At 41.8% G+C, this 18,940-nt stretch overlaps 1 protein-coding gene across 6 annotated transcripts in view; it reads right to left on the bottom strand.

Moving 5' to 3' along the window:
- LOC115103868 (kinesin-like protein KIF16B) overlaps window positions 1-18,940 on the bottom strand; it is a 28,937-nt gene that overhangs the window by 9,195 nt on the left and 802 nt on the right. For 2 of the 6 annotated variants that reach the window (XM_029624875.2, XM_029624878.2), the window contains exons 2-20: window positions 18,018-18,087; window positions 17,420-17,533; window positions 16,042-16,158; window positions 13,886-13,983; window positions 13,200-13,309; window positions 11,381-11,523; window positions 10,904-11,072; window positions 10,392-10,523; window positions 9,652-9,827; window positions 9,138-9,203; window positions 8,883-8,942; window positions 8,586-8,705; window positions 8,387-8,438; window positions 8,119-8,256; window positions 7,449-7,531; window positions 5,307-5,395; window positions 3,812-3,865; window positions 755-2,113; window positions 315-491 (exon numbers count right to left, since the gene is read on the bottom strand). In XM_029624875.2, coding sequence (XP_029480735.1) covers window positions 315-491; window positions 755-2,113; window positions 3,812-3,865; window positions 5,307-5,395; window positions 7,449-7,531; window positions 8,119-8,256; window positions 8,387-8,438; window positions 8,586-8,705; window positions 8,883-8,942; window positions 9,138-9,203; window positions 9,652-9,827; window positions 10,392-10,523; window positions 10,904-11,072; window positions 11,381-11,523; window positions 13,200-13,309; window positions 13,886-13,983; window positions 16,042-16,158; window positions 17,420-17,533; window positions 18,018-18,087 — 3,327 coding nt within the window. Of the gene's footprint in view, window positions 1-314; window positions 492-754; window positions 2,114-3,811; window positions 3,866-5,306; window positions 5,396-7,448; window positions 7,532-8,118; window positions 8,257-8,386; window positions 8,439-8,585; window positions 8,706-8,882; window positions 8,943-9,137; window positions 9,204-9,651; window positions 9,828-10,391; window positions 10,524-10,903; window positions 11,073-11,380; window positions 11,524-13,199; window positions 13,310-13,885; window positions 13,984-16,041; window positions 16,159-17,419; window positions 17,534-17,663; window positions 17,846-18,017; window positions 18,088-18,940 lie in introns of those variants that run through there. The other 4 variants (XM_029624877.2, XM_065001574.1, XM_029624880.2 and 1 more) reach the window with 3 other exon arrangements.

The raw sequence follows: 18,940 nt of genomic DNA, 5'->3' as shown, positions 1-18,940 counted from the left end.
TACAAGGCAGTTAACCCACTGTTCCTAGGTTAACCCACTGTTCCTAGGCAGGCAGTCATTGAAAATAAGAATTTGTTCTTAACTGACTTGTCTAGTTAAATAAAGGTATCATTTAAAAAAAGTAAAATAAAAATGTTGGGGTTGAATACTGCTTGAATAAATACATTGCAGCTTTTCATAGTTTTTTCTTTTGTGTTAAAATTTTAAAAAACATATTTCCATGTGGTATTTTGTGTAGGCCAGTGATGACAAAAATCTATTTTAAATTCAGGCTGTAACAACAAAATGTGGAAAATGTCAAGGGGTGTGAATACTTTCTGAAGGCACTGTACCCGTCATCTGCGATAGGAAGCACTGGGGGTAGGCTCTGGATTGGGCTGACAGGGGGGGTGCTGAGACTGGTCTTTTCATCGCCGCTCCCAGTGTGACTCCTTCCACTTCCCTCAGTTTTACTGATCCTCTGCTTCAGCTTATGGATCTCCCGCTCCACCCTGAGGACATGGAGAGAAGATGGAAAGTTGTCATGTGTCTATCAACCCAAAGAGTCTTGATAAATACACTCATTCCACAAAACTATTAGTACAATAACAGAGTGATAGCACCGTCTAATAACAGACATATAAGGATACTTAAACATGACCTTAACAGACAGCAATGTGTCTTCTACACACATTCCACTAGAAGGACAAATGTTTTACTATTAATTGATTCTACAGATTTATCTGTAGTGACAATAAATAACAAGCATGCTCACCTCTTCTGGTCGAGTTCCCGCACGGGCCCCAGAATGGAGGCCGTGCGCCTGGATTCCTCACTATCGGGGACCAGCGAGACACTGCGCCTCAGCGCTAAGTGCCTTCTCTCCAGGCGCGCCACCGCCTGCTCTAGGGCCTCACGCTGCTGCTTCTCCCGCGACTCCAGGATCTCCTTCTCCTTGCGCCGCACTTTCTCCTCCTGGCGCGCCACGTTGGCCGTGAACTCGTACGTCTCCTGCAACTGCTGAAGCTGCTCGGCACTGGCGCAGTGAGAGTTAAGGCGCTCCTCCTTCTCCTCAAGTTCCTTCTCCACCTGGTACAGGGTGTTGTCTAGTCCCAGGGATATGTTGGATATGCTGTCAGCACCAGTGGAGGTTCCGAGTTTCAGCAGCTCCTCCGCCCTCTGCCTCTCCTCGGCCACCGCCGGCAAGAGGCTGTCGGTTAGGCTGGCTAGCCGGCGCTCCTTAAAGAGGAGGCGCTGCTCGGCCTGGTGCATCCGCTGCTCCTCTTGGGAGAGTTCAGAGGCGTCCTGTGCTCCCTTCTCCTGGGTCTCTCGCAGCTTTCGCTGCCGCTCCTTATGGGCGTGGACCAGGAGGGCCAGGGCAGCGCGCTCTGAAGCCACCTCCTTCTCCAGGCACTTCTTCTGCTGCAGGAGCCTCTCCTCCAACTGACCCAGCTCCTCCACCTGTGCTGCCTTGAAGTCCGTGTAACGGACCTGGGCGGCGTGCCCAGCCTCCACACCCATTTCTTCACAGTCGGAGCGCCCGCTGGCCTCCTTGGCGCAGAGCAGGGCCTCGCGGATCTCGGCCAAGGCACGGCGCTCCTCATCCAGTCGCCGGGTGTCCTCGCGGGTCAACAGGGCAGCCGCCGCCTCGTGGCGCTCCCTCAGCTGCTCTTCCAGGCGCCCAACCAGGCCTAGCTGCTCCAGCTCGCCCTCCTCCAGCCTCCGCCTCTCCGCCTCCAGCCGCACCGCCTGCTCCTCGTTCTCCCGCTTCAGCCGTTCCAGCTCACGGAAAATCTCTGTCAGCTCGGCACGCTCTGCCGCCTCGCTATGGCGGCGCGCCTCCTCGTCCTGTGGCTTCTCATCCTCGCGCTCCTCCTGCTGCTTCAGCCGCCTCTGTAGCTCCAGCTCCTTGGTCTCGCGGTGGCGTTCCTCCTCAAAGCGCTGCTTCTCAGTCAAGAGGTCGCGCAGGCGGCTCTCGATGTCCTGGCTGCGGCAGCGGAGTGTCTCCTCCTGGTGGCGGATGCGCTGCTGCACCTGCTCAGACTCCTTGCGCTGGGACGTCACCTCGTGTTGCAGGCGCTCCAGCTCCGCCTTCTCACACTTCTGCCTGTCTTCCATCTCCTTAATCAGCCTCCTGCACCCCAACCAAATACAGATAATACATTAGTATAATAGTGAAGACATCAAAACTGACATAACACACACACACACACATACACACAATCATGTAGTAACCAAAAAAGGGTTTATATAAAATCAAAATATATTTTATATTTGAGATTCTTCAAAAGTAGCCACCCTTTGCCTTGATGAGAGCTTTGCACACACGAGGTAGTCACCTGGAATGCATTTCAATTAACAGGTATGTCTTGTTAAAAATACATTTTAGAATTTCTTTCCTTAATGCATTTGAGCAAATCAGTTGTGTTGTGACAAGGTAGAGTTGGTAAACAGAAGAGATAGCCCTATTTGGTAAAAGAACAAGTCCATATTATAGCAAGAACAGCTCAAATAAGCAGAGAGAAATGACAGTCCATCATTACTTTAAGACAAGAAGGTCAGTCAATCCAGAAAATGTCAAGAACTTTGAAAGTTTATTCAAGTGCAGTCGCAAAAATGATCAAGCGCTATGATGAATCAGGCACTCATGAGGACCGCCATAGGAATGGAAGACCCAGAACAGAGTTACCTCTGCTGCAGAGGAGAAGTTCATTAGAGTTACTTGCCTCAGAAATTGCAGCCCAAATAAATGCTTCACAGAATTCAAGTAGCAGATATCAACATCAACTGTTCAGAGGAGACTGTGAATCAGGCCTTTAGTAGTGGAGCAATTCAACAATGAAGGACACCAATAATAAGAAGAGATTTGCTTGGGCCAAGAAACATGATCAATGGACATAAGACCGGTGGAAATCTGTCCTTTGGTCCGAGAAGTCCAAATTAGACAGATTTTTGGTTCCAACCACCGTGTATTTGTGAGACACAGAGTAGGTGAACGCATGATCTCTGCATGTGTGGTTCCCACCGTGAAGCATGGAGGAGGTGTGATGGTGTGTGGGTGCTTTGCTGGTAATATTGTCAGTGATTCATTTAGAATTCAAGACACACTTAACCAGCATGACTACCACAGCATTCTGCAGTGATACACCATGTCATCTGGTTTGCGCTTAGTGGAACGATCATTTGTTTTTCAATAGGCCAATGACCCAACACACCTACAGGCTGTGTAAGGGCTATTTGACCAAGGAGAGTGATGGAGTGCTGCATCAGATGACCTGGCCTCCACAATCACCTGACCTCAACCCAATTGAGATGGTTTGGGATGAGTTGGACTGCAGAGCGAAGGGAAAGCAGTCAACAAGTGCTCAGCATATTTTGGAACTCCTTCAAGACTGTTAGAAAAGCATTCCAGGTGAAGCTGGTTGAGAGAATGCCAAGAGTGTGCAAAGCTGTCGTCAAGGCAAAGGGTGGCTACTTTGAAGAATCTAAAATATGTTTGTTTACTACATGATCCCATGTGTTACTTAGTTTTGATGTCTTCACTATTATTCTACAATGTAGACAATAGTAAAAATAAAGAAAAACCCTTGAATGAGTAGGTGGCCATACTTTTGCCTGGTACTGTACATAGCAAACAAGGAATTTGTTCTATTATGACTAGTATTGTACGACTAACAATAAGAGTCTCCAATAATCATGTGATGTCAGCATATTTGCTTTTAAAAAGCACACCGTTCCTACAATGCAGTGCATTGCAGGTGACTAGTGAGTCAACATTGGACTTTTTGTACAGTCAAAATGTGAGCATGCGTGTGCGCCTCTCCCCTCGCACCTTTTGTGTTCCAGCTTCTCCAGCTCTTCCCGTTGCTGCCTCTCAATTTCCAACCTAGGCAAGTACACCAATAGCATTTAGCTGGCTTAAAAACCATGACAGGGAGACTGGACTCAAACACACACACACTAGAGTATTACTCAACGAGACGGCATGATCACAGAAATGAAGGCTGCAATTGGTATGACAAAAGAGCTTCATACAAAATAGTGATTGAAACAAGCGGGGCGACGGGCAAAATCATAACAAAAAAACAAGACGATGACGGCTTATATTCAAACAAACAGCAGTGGCGTCAGGAGACAAAGTGAAAAAGATGTCATGTTTCACTAGCATTGTTAAAACAAAGCAGTGAACATTGACCACTCTGGTCGGGTCTACCGGAGATAGATGGGCCCCTTTTCAGTGAAGAGACTGCCAAGGGAGGGTTCAGAGATACATGAGTTACTGTACTTTTAAAATTAGACTCAATGAAGAGCAATAATTACACAAAGGAGTTAAAACACAGCCATAACTTACCAACGTTCACTAAATACTGGCTGTGTATTCCTCAAAATATCCATTGTTGCTCTGGACCTACTAATTTCGTTGTTGTTTTTTGTCTGTGTGTGCATACCTACGTAGTAGGTACCTAGTTGGTTGCTCTAGGTTAAAAAATTTAAAAATCCAGTTTAGGTCTAAATTAGGAGTAAGTGCTATGGAATTACTTGTTGTATTGGACAAAACTGAAAAGACTACGTACTTCCTCCACAAGTGGTGCTGTAAAACAACACAACCAAAGCATTCTCAGGCAGTTCTGTACAAGCTAAATTCATCTCTGGCACAACAGATTTTTGGAGAGTTAGTAATAGAATCAATGAAGGCCATACAGCTTGTGTGATGTGGCATTTGTGACGAACAGAGTTACCAGCTCACATGATTTAGGCTTGAGTCACAGCAGTTGCAATGTTACAGACCTCCTACAATCCAAAGTAAATATTTTCGCCATTTCCATTTTGAGCTACACCTGTGCCAACTGCCTAGATTGTCATAAAGACTACCACAACACTGATGTATTTGACTGGGCACTGTAACATTGCATTTCAGCAAAGAAAATGTCACATTTTTATTTGTTGAATTCTTTTTTACAATCAATCCACTGCTTCAGTCAGTGGTCACGCGGGTGAGCAGCAACGGATAAGCGAATGTGGGAAAAGGAACTCCTGAAAAGGCATGGGGAACTGCGCAGAGGGAGTTGGGGTGAATCATTCATGTGCTGGAGCATACATTTGACTAATCCCAAACCAGTCCCTATTGCCTACTCCCCATGCACTTCTGGCGATCTGAGAGGAATAAATTAGTATAAGCAATATGGGAATAGCTTCACCTTGCCCTCTTGAGTTTTCGCCATAATGCCTATAGCTATCCAATCCTCTCAGATCTCCACAAGTGCATAGACAGTAGGGGCTAGAGGCCGATTTGGGATTAGGTGATACATACACCCACGTACACTCACCCTGGGTTGTAGAGCATTACTGTGGAGAGGTTCTCACATGATTTGTTGAGATCGGTCATAGACGGACTAAAGGAGGAGAGCAGTCCACTCTGGGAAAAATTTCCAACACACAACAAAGTTCAACAACATGACCATTGACCTCATGATGACTCATTGGTCAAGACGACTGCATCCTAAAAGGCTTACAGTAAACGTGCCCTTCCACTAGATGGTTATTTCAAATCAAAGTTCACTGGTCGTGTACATAGATGTTATTGCAGGTGCAGCGAAATGCTTGGCTACATGAGTAATAAGCTATTTGAGTCATGACTAGAGGTCGACCGATTATGATTTTTAAATGCCGATACCGATTATTGGAGGACCAAAAAAAGTTGATACCGGTTAAAATCGGACGATTTATATATATATATATATATATATATAATAATGACAATTACAACAATACTGAATGAACAATAAACACTTAATTTTAACTTAATATAATACAGCAATAAAATCAATTTAGTGTCAAATAAATAATGAAACATGTTCGATTTGGTTTAAATAATACAAAAACAGTGTTGAAGAAGAAAGTAAAAGTGCAATATGTGCCATGTAAAAAGCTAACGTTTAAGTTCCTTGCTCAGAACATGAGAAAGCTGGTGGTTCCTTTTAACATGAGACTTCAATATTCCCAGGTAAGAAGTTTTAGGTTGTAGTTATTATAGCACTATTTCTCTCTATACCATTTGCATTTCATATACCTTTGACTATTGGATGTTCTAATAGGTACTTTAGTATTGCCAGCCTAATCTCGGGAGTTGATAGGCTTGAAGTCATAAACAGCGCAAGAGCTGCTGGCAAACGCAGTAAAGTGCTGTTTGAATTAATGCTTACGAGCCTGCTGCTGCCTACCACCGCTCAGTCAGACTGCTGTATCAAATAATAGACTTAATTATAATAACACACAGAAATGCGAGCCTTAGGTCATTAATATGGTCAAATTCGGAAACTAACATTTCAAAAACAAAACGTTTATTCTTTCAGTGAAATACGGAACTGTTCCGTATTTTATCGAACGGGTGGCATCCATAAGTCTAAATATTGCTGTTACATTGCACAACCTTCAATGTTATGTCATAATTACGTAAAATTCTGGCAAATTAGTTCACAACGAGCCAGGGGGCCCAAACTGTTGCATATACCCTGACGCTGCGTGCAATGAACGCAAGAGAAGTGACACAATTTCCCTAGTTTAATATTGCCTGCTAACATTAATTTATTTTAACTAAATATGCAGGTTTAAAAAATATATACTTGTGTATTGATTTTAAGAAAGGCATTGATGTTTATGGTTAGGTACATTTGTGCAACGATTGTGCTTTTTTCGCAAATGCGCTTTTGTTAAATCATCCACTGTTTGGCGGTCTTTGTTAGGAAGAAATAGTCCAGGCGGCCCAAACTGCTGCATATACCCTGACTCTGTTGCATAGAACGCAAGAGAAGTGACACAATTTACCTACTTAAAAAGAAATCCATGTTAGCAGGCAATATTAACTAAAATATGCAGGTTTAAAAATATGTACGTGTGTATTGATTTTAAGAAGGCGTTGACATTTATGGCACACATTGGTGCAACGACAGTGCTTTTTTTCACAAATGCGCTTGTTAAATCACCCGTTTGGAAAAGTAGGCTGTGATTCAATGACAAATTAACAGGTCCCGCATCGATTATATGCAACGCAGGACAAGCTAGATAAACTAGTAATATAATCAACCATGTGTAGTTAACTACTGATTATGTTAAGATTGATTGTTTTTTATAAGATATGTTTAATGCTAGCTAGCAACTTACCTTGGCTCCTTGCTGCACTCGCATAACAGGTCGTCAGCCTGCCACGCAGTCTCCTTGTGGAGTGCAATGTAATCGGCCATGATCGGTGTCCAAAAATGCAGATTACCGACTGTTATGAAAACTTGAAATCGGCCCGAATTAAATCGGCCATTCCGATTAATCGGTCAACCTCTAGTCATGACTTACTTGATTTAAACCCTTGGGAAGCATAGATCATCCACATAATAATAATATTATAACAACTGAATAATACCGCAACTAATAAGCTTCTTTAAAAGGCCTTTGAGAGAAAGTGCCTTTGGTGTTACCTTCCTCTTTTCCCTTAGTTTAGCTGCCTCTTTAGGGTGGTTGAAACGGAACATGTTGGTTCTCCCCAGTAGGACAACAGCACCTATCAAACACAATAGAACAATAAACATTGAATAAAGGTAATAAGGGGGAAAAAAAAATACTTCTAAAATGACTAGAGATGAGTAAATGTGGGATTGGACATTAACAGAACAATCATTGTGTTGGCTGCCGGGAACACACTGTCGTACACGTCGATCCAGAGCATCCCAAACCTGGACAATCTGTGACATATCTGGTGAGTATGCGGGCCATGTAAGAACTGGGTCATTTTCAGCTTCCAGGAATTGTGTACAGATCCTTGCGACATTATCATGCTGAAGCATGGTGATGGCGGCAGATGAATGGCACGACAATAGGTCTCAGGATCTCGTCACGGTATCGCTGTACATTAAAATTGCCATCAATAAAATGCAATTGTGTTTGTTGTCCATACCATATCCTCACCATGGGGCACTCTGTTCACAACATTGACATCAGCAAACCGCTCGCCCACACGAGACCATACACGTGGTCTGGGGTTATGAGGGCGGTTACACGTACTGCCAAATCCTCTAAAATAATATTGGAATAGCATCTACAGATGGAAAATCCAGACAATCCAAATAATGTGCGACCAAAAGCGCATACCTTGGTTTAGTGGGGAGGCTTCTGTCACTTGCACTCCATTCACAGAGCACTGGGCTCCATTGAGTGGAACCAGGGTGACGGTGCCAGTCTGGTTCGCAAACATGCAGTGTTCACTCTCCAGGTCCAGCCCATGGAGAACTACAGAGAGGATGAGAGGGAAAGACAGTATGTGCACGCGCACACATATATTACCATTATGAATTGTTTCTTTGTCCCGATTTGTAGCAAAGTATGACAGCGGATAGAGTATGTCACAGAGGCCACTCACCAATGTCCTGAACAGTCGACGCATCGTCTCGACCAACATATGTCCTGCCCTCCTGGGACAAAAATGAAAGCGATACAGTATGTCAAGTCCATGTAAATTCTATTTAAGTTTAAAAGGAGGACATATTAACTTGTGAATCAATCTGAAAAAAAAACTACTTGTAAAAATAACTAAAATAATCAAATCAATTGTGACTGACCTTTAGATGGTAGAGGATGATGCCAGTACTTAGGAGGTCATCGTCGATACCAATTAGATGAGGCAACTCCGAATCAAGGACGACACCGATTCCATCTTTCCTTAGGGCAAGGGTTTCTTCCTGTAAAGACGAGATCAATGGAAGACAGATACCCAATCATTAGGAACTCATTGAGGTTTCTGACTTAGAAGTCAATTCAATTTCACAGCTGACTATAATTAAAAAAAGGTATATAACCAGAGTGCTTCTATGAGCTAAATTGAATTAGACATTTTATACAAATATATACCCACTCACCTTGAGAATGTTCTGAGTTTCATTCCACTTTTTAGTCCACTCCTTGGTTAACTCCAACACCTATGCCAGAAATAGCACAAAAAAAATGTATTGAATATCAAAGATGAGATCACATCACTAACTTGCTGAAAATGGTTGACCTGTTCGTTTATTGATTTGAGGAATAACACGCCGCACTTGCAAAGTGTCGATAGCTTATTTCGGGTAATCGGGTTTATTTTTTACTCTAAAAAGGAACAGTCCACATGGCCTTACTCTGGCTTCATTCTGGTGTAGTTTCTCCTCCATACTCAGAGCAGTGGGTGAATCCAGAAGTGCAATCTGAAGAGGATGAAAACCAACCAACAATCAATACATTATTGAATCACACCTCAATACTCTAAATCAGTGTGATCTAGTTAGATTAGATGGGACATTTAAAACACAACAACAAGGTCATAGGCCAGTAGCTGGAAAGGTGGACATGTATAAAACATCATGGTGGACATCAATAAAACATCATGTTCTAGTTATGCATTATAAAAATGTGCCCATAAATTAACAAAATAAATGTTTGCTATACCCATTTGTATACAATAACAGTTTTTTACATAATTTGTAAGGCAGTGTACTGAAGAGCTGTTTTGTTTATGAAATAAATACACTTGAAGGGCCAGAGAAAAATGTTGTAGTGGACAGGATAGTTGAGTTCCAATGCCCTAAACAATCAACACACACACACACACACACACACACAAAGCAATTCAGATCAGTGTGACAAATCCCCCACCTGGTTTCCCTGGACCAGAAGGGCCTTCAGCCGGGCGATTTCAGCCCTGAGCTCTCGGATGAGCTTGACGTTGAAGTCCTCGTTGATAGTGGGCTTGTTGATGATATTCTTGGCGCGGTTGGCGTAGCGCAGAGTGCTCAGCGTCTCGCCGTAGTTGACGTCAGCAGGTGAAATGGCTGCAGAAAACAAGAGCAAAACATCTTTGAAACCTTTGTCGTACTACAAAACACTTTTACATTTGCCGTGTTCTAATATCTTTGACTGCAAACATACCACAGATATTTAGCTTATGGCCACTCGCCACACTTAAGCGTCTTATACATAAAGGTCATGAAAGCCATGTTCTCAAATTCTAACACCAAGTACACTGGACTAGGAACCCAGAAATGTCTGAAAAGCACATTCATGCTTCTTGCTGTGGTAAAACTGTAAAAAAATTGGGGTCCCTATTGTTTTATGGCAAAGACTGCAGATCTCGAGGTAACCTCCCTGAACCTTTAGCTGTCGGGAAGAAGGGCCCAGAAAAGTCAGATCCGCAGCAATGCCGTTGTTTTATCCCAGTAAGAAGCATGGCTGGCTCTAATCTAGAGATATATTCATGAGAATCCAGGGTTCCCCTTATATACTGAAGTGGACAGGTAAAAACCAGGGTTCCAAGTCCGGTGTATTTGGGGCTTTTCAAGGGGAGGATTGGAAATATTTGATTAAATGCAAGACATTTTGCATTATTAAGGACTCACTAGCGATCATGATGGTCTTGGAGTTGCCTCCCAGGCTGTCTTTGAGGAGCCACGTTAGCACAGAGTCTCTGTAAGGCACAAACACCTGCTTCTTCTTCAAGTTGGTGTTCACTCCGTCCTGGCTCAGGTCCGCTGGACCAAGACAGGGAAAAGATTTCAGATCAATCAATAAGAAAAATAAATTGGCACTTCAGGCAGGCTAGAGCAAACCCTCAAAAGTATTTGATAGATTTCAAGTTGTATTTGAATCCAGGTCTGATCAATAGGTAAATCAACAGAGAGAATAAAACTCACGACTCTGCATACTCAGTAGAAGTAAGACATTGGAACACTACTGTGGTTCAAATATTGTAAGGAGAAAACAACATTGTGGCCTGCATAATCAAGCTAAAAGACATTGCCAGATAAGGGTTTTTATTCCATACAAAAAATATATTATTATGCGACTTTAATGAATATGTCCTCATATCTGCTGTCTCATTGATATTACATTTGGTATAACAGTTACCCACCTAGAGCGGAGATGACGTTGCCCAGAGTGACCAGTGACTTGTTGATGTTGCCGCCCTCCTTGAGCCGGACTCCCGTGGCACAGGTAGCGTCCGCTCTCTCGCTGCCCGCCAAGTCCACCAGGTGGATTTGACTGATCGTCTCACAGGGCATCTCCGCGTCAAACTTAGCCTGGAGAGGAAGGAGAACACGCGTAAAAAAACTTGAAGTCTGATGAAGACCTTTGAGTCTAAATGTTGCACTTAAACTGTGGGTGCGATCTATTTTTCCTAGAATGGTTAAGTGCCTCACACAGATGCTATTAGTGGCAAACCCTTTAATGGCATTGATTGGCTAGGAGTCCACTCACTTGGCAACTGAATCAGTCCCTAACAAACAAACAAGGACAACTACTCTGCGGCCCTTGTGCACTGGAGTTGAGCATTCCTGGAGTAGCAAAAGCTAGCCTAGCGGTAGCATTAGCTCGCCTAGAGGCCCACCTGGGTGAAGTTGATGGTGAAGATGGCGTGAGAGCGGCTGCTGGTGTCGTTCATGCCCGTGGCGGCTGTGGTGCGGTTGATGTTGCCCGCCTCCATCAGCTCCTCCACGTCATGATAGTTCTGCACCAAGTGCTTGGACAGGTCTGGGGTCAGATTGGATTAACACATTAGTTCATAATATGGAGAGACAGACATCCACTGTTTTAATTAGAGCTCAGCCGATTTCATAACAAATTGGTAAACTCCATTTTGGACACCGATTATGGACGATTACATTGCATTCCACAAGGAAACTGCATGGAAGGTTGACCACCTGTTACGCAAGTACAGCATGGAGCCACGGTAAGTTGCTAGCTAGCATTAAACTTATCTTCACATAATCACTAGTTAACCTAGTAATATCATCAACCATGTGTAGTTAACTTCCTTGTCCTGCATTGTATATAATCAATGCGTTGCCTGTTAATTTATCATCGAATCACAGCCTACTTCGCCAAACGGGTGATGATTTATCAAAAACGCATTCGCAAAAAAAGCACAATAGTTGCACGAATGTACCTAACCATAAACATCAATGCCTTTCTTAAAATCAATACACAGAAGTATATTTTTTAAACCTGCATATTTAGTTAAAATAAATTCATGTTCGCAGGCAATATTAAACTAGGGAAATTGTGGCACTTCTCTTGCGTTCATTGCACGCAGCGTCAGGGTATATGCAACAGTTTGGGCCCCCTGGCTCGTTGTGAACTAATTTGCCAGAATTTTACGTAATTATGACATAACATTGAAGGTTGTGCAATGTAACAGCAATATTTAGACTTATGGATGCCACCCGTTCGATAAAATACGGAACAGTTCCGTATTTCACTGAAAGAATAAACGTTTTGTTTTTGAAATGTTAGTTTACGGATTTTACCATATTAATGACCAACAGCTCGTATTTCTGTGTTTATTATATTATAATTAAGTCTATGATTTTATACTTGACTGAGCAGTCTGACAGCGGTGGTAGGCAGCAGCAAGCTCGTAAGCATTCATTCAAACTTTACTGCGTTTGCTAGCAGCTCTTAGCAATGCTTGAAGCACAGCGCTGTTTATGACTTCAAGCCTATCAACTCCTGAGATTAAAGTGCCTTTTAGAACATCCAATAGTCAAAGGTATATGAAATACAAATGGTATAGAGAGAACTAGTCGGTGCGTCATAATTCCTATAATAACTACAACCTAAAACTTCTTAACTGCGAATATTGAAGAACTGGGAATATTGAACCACCAGCTTTCATGTTCTGAGAAAGGAACATAAACATCAGCTTTTTTTACATGGCACATATTGCACTTTTTACTTTCTTCTCCAACACTGTTTTTGCATTATTTAAACCAAATTGAGCATGTTTCATTATTTATTTGAGATTTTATGTATATATTAAGTCAAAATGAAAAAGTGTTAATTCAGTATGGTTGTAATTGTTATAACATAATTATTATTAACAAAAAAGAAAAATAAATAAATAAAATTGTGCAATTAATCTGTATATGCTTTTTTTGGTCCTCCAATAACTGGTATCGGCGTTGAAAAATCCTAATCGGTCGACCTCTAGTTTTAATGAGTTTGGGAGCCATCGTTCTGGCTGAGACAGGTCTGGGGTCAGATTGGATTAACACAGGGAGTTCATATACAGATATATCCACTGTTATAATTAGCTTGGGAGCCATCATTCTGCCTTACAGGTGTGGGATCAGTCTTAGAATGAATAGAGAAAATACAGTATGGAAGACCAAATTAGGTCCCTTATGTCCATATTGATTATGTCTTACCTTCCACGTAGGGTCCATCTTTTGGGTGCTCCCTCACCCTCAGGTTGTAGGTTTCGGTAGACTTCCTCCTGAGCAGGTCCCTGACACGTTCATTGTAGATCTCCAGGTAGCTGATGACAATGAGAGGATAAAGAGGTCATTCAGAGGTCAAGTTTAGCCTGATGACATCTACCAATTATTTATTATTATTATTATTATTAAGGGACCCTTTTTGTCATCTCTTGGATGAGGTACAAATTGCTGGAACGTCTATTGATCATGTGCAATCCCTTTTTAATATATTTAAAAAGTGTTCATTGAGCCACCATTGAAAAGGAAAGATCCACCCATTTTGAATGTTATATAGTTTTTGTGCATCTCTGAACGATGTTCTATCGATTCCCGGGGTCATTTAATGTTTTCATGTGTATTGGACCTATTGCCGTTCAAACAGGTAGAAATACAGCCAGTGTATGACGAGTTTCGCATCATATGATGCAAAACGCATCACACAAACTGTGACAACCTGTTTTGAAAGTTATATCATCTTGAAATTTTTATTGCTGACATGCTCAACATTTTGGGACAGTATCAACAGTGGACTAATGCAACAAATACCAAAATATTGTTTAAGTGGATTATTCCTTTAAGCTTCTTAATGAATTATTCCAAAAATTCCAGGGAATAACAATGGATACAGTTCTTACCTGACCTCAGTGCGGAATGAGGCCTCATCCCAACGAGTCATCCCAGCAATCCGGCTGAACAGACCCTCACATATCCGTGGAATGAGACCAGCATCTCCCTGATGAAAAGTCAATCCATAGAGCAAACGCTTAATCAAACGCAGAAGTTAAGTTCACGATAAGTCTGACAACGATTGACCCTGTTCAGTGGCCGACTGGACTGAGGAAACCGGTTGATATGTTACAGAACAGTTCTTTAAAATAATCCATTACTCATTACAGGAAGACTCTAAATATGTCACATTTGGCTTTAGTCTTTCTCCAAAACAAGAGTCCACAGAGAAAACTGAAACTATGAACTTTGTACTTCCCCTAATCACTTTCCCCTAGACTTGTGAAAGCAAAACTGGACTGTCGGAGCCTTCGTTCGTTACTGTGATATTTGCTTAGGGTCTCCACGACTGATTGAAGTCCCAATAGTCTGATAACAAAAACAGCCCCGTTGAGTAAGCAAATGTTGTGGAAAGTTCCAGAAATGTCATAAACAAAGTAGACCCGATGGTCGTTGTACATTATGCAGTACCAGTCAAAAGTTTGGACACACCTACTCATTCAAGGGATTTTCTTTATTTTTCCTATTTCTACATGCTTTTCCAACAGTCTTGAAGGAGTTCCCACATATGCTGAGCACTTGTTGACTGCTTTTCCTTCACTCTGCAGTCCAACTCATCCCAAACCATCTCAGTTGGGTTGAAGTCAGGTGATTGTGGAGGCCAGGTCATCTGATTCACCACTCTCCTTCTTGGACAAATAGCCCTTACATAGCCTGGAGGTGTGCTTTGGGTCATTGTCCTGTTGAAAAACAAATGATAGTAGGTCTAAGCGCAAACCAGATAGGATGGCGCATTGTTGCAGAATGCTGTGGTAGCCATGCTGGTTAAGTGTTTCTTGAACTCTAAATAAATCACTGACAGTGTCACCAGCAAAGCACCACCATACCACCTCCTCCTCCATGCTTCACAGTGGGAAATACACATGCGGAGATCATCAGTTCACCTACTCTGCGTCTCACAAAGACACAGTGGTTGGAACCAAAAATCGCAAATTTGGACTTATCAGACCAAAGGACAGTTTTCCACCAGTCTAATGTCCATTGCTCATGTTTCTTGGCCCAAGCAAGTCACTTCTTATTGGTGTCCTTTAGTAGTGGTTTCTTCGCAGCAGTTCAACCATGAAGGCCTGATTCACGCAGTGTCCTCTGAACAGTTGATGTTGAGATGTGTCTGCTACTTAAACTCCGAAGCATTTATTTGGGCTGCAATCTGAGGAGCAGTTTACTCTAATGAACTTATCCTCTGCAGCAGATCTGGGTATTCCTTTCCTGTGGCGGTCCACATGAGAGACAGTTTCATCATAGTTCTTAATGGATTTTGCAACTGCACTTGAAGAAACCTTCAAAGTTCTTGAAATGTTCCATATGGACTGACCTTCGTATCATAAAGTAATGATGGACTGTCGTTTCTCTTTGCTCATTTGAGCTGTTCTTGCCATAATATGGACTTGGGTCTTTTACCAAATAGGGCTCCTCTGTATACCACCCCTACCTTGTCACAACACAACTGATTGGCTCAAACTCATTAAGAAGGAAAATAATTCCACAAATTAACTTTTAAGAAGGTACACCTATTAATTGAAATGCATCCCAGGTGACTACTTTATGAAGCTGGTTGAAAGAATGCCAAGACTGTGCAAAGCTGTCATCAAGGCCAAGGGCGGCTACTTTGAAGAATCTCAAATATAAAATCTATTTAGATTTGTTTAACACTTTTTTGGGGTTACTACATGATTCCATAGGTGTTATTTCATAGTTGATGTCTTCACCATTATTCTAAAATGTAGAAAACAGTCACACAAAAAAAAAAAAAATGGAATGAGTAGTGGTCCAAACTTTTGACTGGTACTGTATATTTAAACATTCCACAACGTTGTGCCCTGCTGAACACAGTCTTTGATTTGGGAATCCAGGACCTGTATTCATAAAGCGTCTCAGAGTAGGAGTGCTTTTTTAGATAATTATGAATAAGATTATATAGACAAGGGGGACCTGATCCGAGATCAGCACTCCTACTCCGATATGTTTTATGACCACAGGCCAAAAAAGGGAATGTTCGTCTCACTGGATTTCCCATCATGGTGTAGGACTTCCCCGAGCCGGTCTGGCCGTAGGCGAAGATGCAGGCGTTATAGCCTTGGAACGCAGCCTTGAGGACATCTGAGCCCAGGTCTTTGAACACCTACAAAGGAAGAGGGCAAACACGGGCTTGTTCAAAAAGGTGAAATGTTCAGAGCGTTGGCAAATTGGAATGTAGCTGATATGATTCACAATGACAGGGACTCATTTGTTCCAAACAGTACATTTAGATCTGAATGGTCTGTACAGTTGTGGCAACCTGAACAGGCCCCAGATCTAACTAGATAAAACAGATCTCACTTTAAGCAGTCAGTGAAAGAAAGAAACTAGCCAATACAGCACAAACTCAAAAATATGGAATTTATGCATGCAAAATGTTAACATATTTATAACAGTTAACTCATAGGCTGTGTTACTGTTGATACTGCACTGACATTATGCCAGGGGTGAAAGTAAGCCAGTTGAACATAAGCCTTTCACAATAATTAAAACAAAGATTCCAAGAAAACTCTATCATTAGCGCATTGTCACCCACCTGAAAAATTAGCAAATGGACTTGAAAACGTGTGGAATACGCTCCAAAATGCGATGCTGTTGGGCAATAACACATTTTGCAAAGACAGAAGAGTGGCTGTGACCGAGATGCACGTGGACAGACACAGCAATTCAGGCTACAAGTGTAAGCCTGACCAAAAACGATCACTGAATGTCATTCATGGTGTTTTCTTTTGTTACAGATGTCTCTTTTCATTATTCTAATGGCGGGTGCACAGTATGCATTCAGGAATTATTTTAGAGTAGCGGAATGTGCGCAGGTAACCAGGCTTACAGGAGCGTTTTCATCCGATTGTTTGATAATCAGATGAAAACATAATGACTGGTTATGTTAATGCCACATTATAAATAAATAGATTCAAATGAAACAGGTCTTTACCAATTGGCCCACAGAGATCTTAACAGGGATTATAGAAGTCATTCTGTTTAGGCCTCCAAAAACAAAATGTGCGCATGTGAGAAGGTACTGAACCAGAAATTAAATCTACTTTGACCCCTGTATGATGAAATATTATGATAAAAATAAAATAAAAAGTTGCACAACTGTAAGTCATATCTTATGTCTGAAGCTTGTGAGTCAACATGTAGACTAACAGAACATTAGCAAACTGCTTTGACTCAAACTTCCATCCAAAACAAAAATGTCCTACAAGTAAAAAAATAAAATAATGTAATGACCCCTGAACAGAGGCAAATGTAAGCTGCTTTGACTATAATCGGATTTGGACAACAACAAAAACGTGAGGAAAAAAAACTAAACAGAAAGTGTTAGTCCAGATCACATTTTCCGACCAAAATATGACATTTACCTTTTCTTGAGAGACAAAAGTGTTGCTTTTACTGTCGGCGGAATCATAGGAGAAGTCATAGGTGAAGGTTTTTTTTCTCTCCCTCATCGAATCGCCGGAAATGCCATCTGGTATCTAATGAAATAGAACAAAATAGGCGGAAATATACTGTAAATAAAAAGTGGAGTGCAATTGTATTTATTTAACCTTTATTTAACTAGGCAATTCAATTAAAAACTAATTCTTATTTACAATGACGGCCTACCCTGTCCGAACCCTAATCCGGACGACGCTCGGCCAATTGTGCGCCGCCCTTTGGTACTCCCAATCACAGCCGGTTGTGATACAGTCTGGACTCGAACCAGGGTCTGTAGTGACACCACTAGCACTGAGATGTAGTGCCTTAGACCGGTGACACTCAGGAGCCCCGAACACGAGGCATGTTCACTGATCATATGTTAAGACCAAATAATTAAATAAACTGATGAAATAGAACTAGTATTAAAAAAATAATATTCAATAACACTTCATGCTAAACATCTGCCAAACAGAAAGAAATACAGGCCTAGCTATGGGTTAATTGATTATTATTGTAGAAAGGCTTAAAACTTCAAATTACCCTCAAGTTTGTAATGGTGGTCTTGTCCCCTTTTATTTCAATTATGTTTTTGGCAGTCAAATCCTTCTCCCTGTAAAAATAAAAACATAAAACAGGTTAATACTTCCAAAGAATTAAGCTTTCCCTTTCTGGGCCAAACCACGATGCAACAGAGACAATGAACCAATGAAGGAGCATCAGAGTAAGAAAAGTATTACTTTCAGGTTGTACCACATTGCAGTACTTTGTGATTCACAAATTGGACCAACAAGAAAGGTACCTGTTACATTAGCAACAGAAGACAACATAGTAAACTAATTTACTGTGACTAATTCATCTATTATGTTGGGCATCGTTATCTTTGTAGAAGACTACATTCTCTCTAAGATGGGGCCGTCTGGGATCTGGAAGAATGCCCCAACTGAATCCTCTCAGTTCTTATTTGCTTGATTGATCACTAGAAGTGTGGAGGAAATATTTCTTGGTATGACTCTTCCTAGTCCCTCTGTGGAAGTATTCAGTTCAAGCTTGAATTATTAGTGGCCTTTCCAGTAAGACATACTGGAATTAAATAAAACCGTACTTTCTGCTGCCGAACAGATTACCATCAACACGATGCCAACTGGATCAGGTTATACTCTGGGCTGCTTGGTCAAAAAAAAATGTGTGAAAGGTTACTTCCTTCAGAATCCTTCCTTGTTTTTCTACAGGTGCATAGTGCATCTTACTTATTTGGCATCTGTACATCATTTTTCACACACCCACATTTAACATAGGTGTGTAGAGTAAGTGGCAGGGTGGTTGTCTTCTGTCATGCAGCTATGTATGTATCCTATTTACTGTAGGAAATAGTTTGTCAGAAAAGTATTAAGGCGTCCCATAATCCCTGGGTGGCTGCCAATACTAACTCCCAATACCAGACACAGCACAGCCATGGTAGCTCT

Source organism: Oncorhynchus nerka, linkage group LG15 (genome assembly GCF_034236695.1).
Source record: "Oncorhynchus nerka isolate Pitt River linkage group LG15, Oner_Uvic_2.0, whole genome shotgun sequence".
Classification (NCBI taxonomy): Eukaryota; Metazoa; Chordata; class Actinopteri; order Salmoniformes; family Salmonidae; genus Oncorhynchus; species Oncorhynchus nerka.
The sequence above is the reverse complement of the archived record's forward strand: the minus strand, read 5'-3'. Positions and strand labels throughout refer to the sequence as shown.